The 6000-nt window shown below is 41.9% G+C and overlaps 1 protein-coding gene across 1 annotated transcript in view; it reads left to right on the forward strand.

Annotated features, from left to right (window-relative positions):
- The window catches only part of nrp1a (neuropilin 1a), a gene marked incomplete at its 5' end in the record, with an annotated part of 59184 nt that overhangs the window by 44062 nt on the left and 9122 nt on the right, over positions 1-6000 (forward strand). Inside the window, one exon of the mRNA XM_016250947.1 lies at positions 1429-1573. Coding sequence (XP_016106433.1) covers positions 1429-1573 — 145 coding nt within the window. The remainder of the gene's footprint in view (positions 1-1428; positions 1574-6000) is intronic.

A 6000-nucleotide genomic window follows, 5' to 3' on the forward strand; every position in this document is an offset into this window, starting at 1 on the left:
TTAGGAAATTAGTTGTTACGTGTTGAACGTGGAGCTATAATGTATTCTCCCCGAAGCCTTTAGATCAGGAGTGTCAAACTCAATTTCTGGAGAGCTGGAGCCCCACATAGTTTTGTGCTAACCCTGCTCTAGCACACAAACCATGTAGTTTTCAAATAAGCCTGAAGGACTTGATTAGTTGGATTAGGTGTGTTTAATTATGGTTGAATCTAAACTCTGCAGGGCTCCAGCCCTCCAGGAATTGAGTTTGACACCCCTGCTTTAGATGGACAGAGGAGAGAATGATAATAATTAAGGCCTGTTCACACCAAGAATGATAACTATAACGATAACTAAATTAGCGTCCAGACCAGCGGACGATATCGTATGTTTATTCTAAGCCCATGCTGCCCTGCCACTTTCAGTTCTTGAGCTCGTTATAGCAGGATTGATTCAGATTGGTTGTCAATGTTTTTATCATTCATCAGCTGGGGAAAAAATCATTCTGAAGGTGATTCCAACTATATCATTTCTCTGTGCCTTTATCGTTATAGCTGTGATATGTGGATATGACTAGTAAAGATATGACTTTACTATTTTTTAATTGTTATTAGTTATCGTCCTTTGTATGAACAAGCCTTTAGACTAATGCTGTGAGCACAATATTGGGGAAACATCCCAAGTGCATTCAACAATACTACTAATAACAATATCAAAATAGAATAACAGTATAGTGTTCATTTGATATCATAGTGATACTTGAAGATCATACTGATACGTGAACAGACAAATTTCAAAAGAAATGCTGCATGAACCACATGAAATGCGTGGCTTTTTGTAGACATAGCCTTATCTCCTATCAAAAAGCTGGATTGGAATATCAATCCTAGAAGGCCCCTTTTAAAACTCTTATATCTCTTCCTTAGTTTGAAGGATAAAAGGAGACACATTAACTACGATGGCCATTAATGCTCTTTCATGACGTCTTGTCTTGTTCTGTACTCTACCTCTGGCGAGTGTCTTTTCGTCTTTCCTTCCTTTTTTCTGTCTGCCTCCTGTGGTACCTCGTGTCTGGGTTTTAAGGCTTCAGAAGTGTCAAAGGCGTCAAAGAAGTCAAAGGCGGATGCTTTTGAAAGCCTGTGCATCCTTCTGTAGTAGACTGCAGTGTTAGCCCGCAGCCTTTCTTTTGCGCTAGCTCAGCCGTACAATGTCAGAAGTAAAGTTGAAGAAAGGCTTTGTTGCATTAGAAATACAGCAGTGCCCAAGTTAAGAAACGTGAGAGCGGTGTGCCCTCTCACTCATTCTCTTTCATTAATGCTCTGTTCTTTGCTTTCCCTGTCAGAGTAACTTTGGGATACTCTTAATAAAGCTTTCACTTTTATCTTTCCAAGTTCAATTTCTCTGCTTGACTGCTAACTTTGTCTCTGACTCTGTCATTGTTCTTGGCAGATATTTGAGGGGAATTTGAACTATGACACGCCAGCGTTGAGGACGGTGGAGTCTACATTGACACGCTTTGTTAGGGTGTACCCAGACAGAGCCACTCCTGCTGGGATGGGACTTAGATTGGAACTCCTGGGCTGTGAAATGGAAGGTAAGTTGAAAACTCATTCACAGACACACATTCATACCACTACTGAGGAGTACCCAAGAAGGGACTTAACTAACTTAACTACATTTTTCAGTCGCATTAAAAGTTGCTCTGCTGTTTTCAAAATGTGTAACTTTAGACTAGTGTAGCGAGTTGCTTATTCCAACAATCATTTTCAAAGTAACGGTAATTCATACACATAATGGACAATCTTGCATCAAGCCAAAGACATATTGTCCAAAGCAAGTGAACAAAAGTCAAACAAAATTATAGACCTTTGATCTAAAAGGAACTTGACAGTCCTCAAGTGTGTGGTTTTATAGTACAGATGCTATTTGATTGAATTTGGACTTATCCACTCAAGAGAACAGGATAGGGTACGGCTTAGCTTTCTTCATAATTACCTGTCCTGCCGATGCAGCATCAAAGCATGTCTCCTACCCAGAAAAGCAGGAGCCTGTGACACTGCTAAATAACAGGGCCCATCACAGCTGGAGATAATCTTTGGTCCACCTGCCTTGAAGGATTATGGAAAGGTCCTTGATGTCTTCCCCTCTGTCTTACTTTCTGAATTAGTTTAGCTCTGATGGGGTGTGTGTGCGTGTTTTTTTCTGTTGAGGCAGCGTTAAGTGGATTTACATATTGGATTTCTAAGCGGCTGTGAGACTTGCTTGTGTAAGCCACAGCATCCCACTGGGAGCTTTAGTCAGATGATAATGCTTGTTTTCACTTTTAATGCCAGCACATGCACACGCAGTCCAACATTGTGTATATAAATTCACCTAGTTTCTTTCCTTGTCTTATCTAAAACCCTCACAATCAAACAAGTGACCCCATATATACACATACGCATTCCTAACAGCAGGGCGCTAAGTCCTAGCAGGAGCGTGCGATCAACATTGCTGTCCAGAGCCAGCACGGTGACCTCGCTGTGACCCCTCTGCTTTAGAGACCATCTTTAAAATGCCCTCAGTTCCCCCGCGCAACTTCCACTACAGCTCCCATTTCCCCCTCTCCCTCCCTGCTCATTTTTCCTGGGAAAGCCCTACAGGCTTAAGGGCAGCTCATTACAAGCTGAGTGCTAGTCTGAGACTGACTCTGAGATTTGTTTAGCCTGATTTTTAGGAAATTAGTTGTTACGTGTTGAACGTGGAGCTATAATGTATTCTCCCCGAAGCCTTTAGATCAGGAGTGTCAAACTCAATTTCTGGAGAGCTGGAGCCCCACATAGTTTTGTGCTAACCCTGCTCTAGCACACAAACCATGTAGTTTTCAAATAAGCCTGAAGGACTTGATTAGTTGGATTAGGTGTGTTTAATTATGGTTGAATCTAAACTCTGCAGGGCTCCAGCCCTCCAGGAATTGAGTTTGACACCCCTGCTTTAGATGGACAGAGGAGAGAATGATAATAATTAAGGCCTGTTCACACCAAGAATGATAACTATAACGATAACTAAATTAGCGTCCAGACCAGCGGACGATATCGTATGTTTATTCTAAGCCCATGCTGCCCTGCCACTTTCAGTTCTTGAGCTCGTTATAGCAGGATTGATTCAGATTGGTTGTCAATGTTTTTATCATTCATCAGCTGGGGAAAAAATCATTCTGAAGGTGATTCCAACTATATCATTTCTCTGTGCCTTTATCGTTATAGCTGTGATATGTGGATATGACTAGTAAAGATATGACTTTACTATTTTTTAATTGTTATTAGTTATCGTCCTTTGTATGAACAAGCCTTTAGACTAATGCTGTGAGCACAATATTGGGGAAACATCCCAAGTGCATTCAACAATACTACTAATAACAATATCAAAATAGAATAACAGTATAGTGTTCATTTGATATCATAGTGATACTTGAAGATCATACTGATACGTGAACAGACAAATTTCAAAAGAAATGCTGCATGAACCACATGAAATGCGTGGCTTTTTGTAGACATAGCCTTATCTCCTATCAAAAAGCTGGATTGGAATATCAATCCTAGAAGGCCCCTTTTAAAACTCTTATATCTCTTCCTTAGTTTGAAGGATAAAAGGAGACACATTAACTACGATGGCCATTAATGCTCTTTCATGACGTCTTGTCTTGTTCTGTACTCTACCTCTGGCGAGTGTCTTTTCGTCTTTCCTTCCTTTTTTCTGTCTGCCTCCTGTGGTACCTCGTGTCTGGGTTTTAAGGCTTCAGAAGTGTCAAAGGCGTCAAAGAAGTCAAAGGCGGATGCTTTTGAAAGCCTGTGCATCCTTCTGTAGTAGACTGCAGTGTTAGCCCGCAGCCTTTCTTTTGCGCTAGCTCAGCCGTACAATGTCAGAAGTAAAGTTGAAGAAAGGCTTTGTTGCATTAGAAATACAGCAGTGCCCAAGTTAAGAAACGTGAGAGCGGTGTGCCCTCTCACTCATTCTCTTTCATTAATGCTCTGTTCTTTGCTTTCCCTGTCAGAGTAACTTTGGGATACTCTTAATAAAGCTTTCACTTTTATCTTTCCAAGTTCAATTTCTCTGCTTGACTGCTAACTTTGTCTCTGACTCTGTCATTGTTCTTGGCAGATATTTGAGGGGAATTTGAACTATGACACGCCAGCGTTGAGGACGGTGGAGTCTACATTGACACGCTTTGTTAGGGTGTACCCAGACAGAGCCACTCCTGCTGGGATGGGACTTAGATTGGAACTCCTGGGCTGTGAAATGGAAGGTAAGTTGAAAACTCATTCACAGACACACATTCATACCACTACTGAGGAGTACCCAAGAAGGGACTTAACTAACTTAACTACATTTTTCAGTCGCATTAAAAGTTGCTCTGCTGTTTTCAAAATGTGTAACTTTAGACTAGTGTAGCGAGTTGCTTATTCCAACAATCATTTTCAAAGTAACGGTAATTCATACACATAATGGACAATCTTGCATCAAGCCAAAGACATATTGTCCAAAGCAAGTGAACAAAAGTCAAACAAAATTATAGACCTTTGATCTAAAAGGAACTTGACAGTCCTCAAGTGTGTGGTTTTATAGTACAGATGCTATTTGATTGAATTTGGACTTATCCACTCAAGAGAACAGGATAGGGTACGGCTTAGCTTTCTTCATAATTACCTGTCCTGCCGATGCAGCATCAAAGCATGTCTCCTACCCAGAAAAGCAGGAGCCTGTGACACTGCTAAATAACAGGGCCCATCACAGCTGGAGATAATCTTTGGTCCACCTGCCTTGAAGGATTATGGAAAGGTCCTTGATGTCTTCCCCTCTGTCTTACTTTCTGAATTAGTTTAGCTCTGATGGGGTGTGTGTGCGTGTTTTTTTCTGTTGAGGCAGCGTTAAGTGGATTTACATATTGGATTTCTAAGCGGCTGTGAGACTTGCTTGTGTAAGCCACAGCATCCCACTGGGAGCTTTAGTCAGATGATAATGCTTGTTTTCACTTTTAATGCCAGCACATGCACACGCAGTCCAACATTGTGTATATAAATTCACCTAGTTTCTTTCCTTGTCTTATCTAAAACCCTCACAATCAAACAAGTGACCCCATATATACACATACGCATTCCTAACAGCAGGGCGCTAAGTCCTAGCAGGAGCGTGCGATCAACATTGCTGTCCAGAGCCAGCACGGTGACCTCGCTGTGACCCCTCTGCTTTAGAGACCATCTTTAAAATGCCCTCAGTTCCCCCGCGCAACTTCCACTACAGCTCCCATTTCCCCCTCTCCCTCCCTGCTCATTTTTCCTGGGAAAGCCCTACAGGCTTAAGGGCAGCTCATTACAAGCTGAGAGTAAACACAGGGCTTTAGGCAGATGTAGGCAAAGGCCACATCCAAAGGGGCACAGGCAGCCATAATGAGAGGACACAGCAGTTTCAGAGAGCTGTACCGGCCCAGGGTGGAGCATAACATCCTCAACCCTGCAGCCAGAGTCACGCACAGGCCTGTATCAAAGGACTACAGACTTGGAATGACTACAGAAAGAGCATAAACATTAAAGGTGACATATCATGAAAATCTGACTTTTCCAGGTTTTAAGTGCTATAATCAGGTCCCCGGTGCATCTACCAACCAAGGAAACGTGAAAAAGATTAACCCAGTAACTTTGTTTAGGTAAGCCTTTTTCTGCAAGCGTCTGAGAAAACGAGCGCGTCTGATTTCGCTCCCTTGGTGACGTGGCAAAGAGGTCTCATTAAAATTACCGTTATTGTGTTTTCGCAAGAGACAACGGCGTACTAGCTCTAATGCCATGACGAAAGTTTGAGCAAAACATGCTAACTGTTCTGTCTTTGTCTGCACAGACCAGCACAGAACACTTATTTAGATCTAAAATAAACATGTGATTTATTTCCCAGCTGTTTACCTTCACAGACATAACCGACTGTTTTTGTAACTCATGTGTGTTTTTAACATAAACTTGTGTGTGAATGAGAACTTAGTTTAGTTCTCAC

Source organism: Sinocyclocheilus grahami, unplaced genomic scaffold (assembly GCF_001515645.1).
Source record: "Sinocyclocheilus grahami isolate Dianchi unplaced genomic scaffold, SAMN03320097.WGS_v1.1 scaffold1019.1, whole genome shotgun sequence".
NCBI lineage: Eukaryota > Metazoa > Chordata > Actinopteri > Cypriniformes > Cyprinidae > Sinocyclocheilus > Sinocyclocheilus grahami.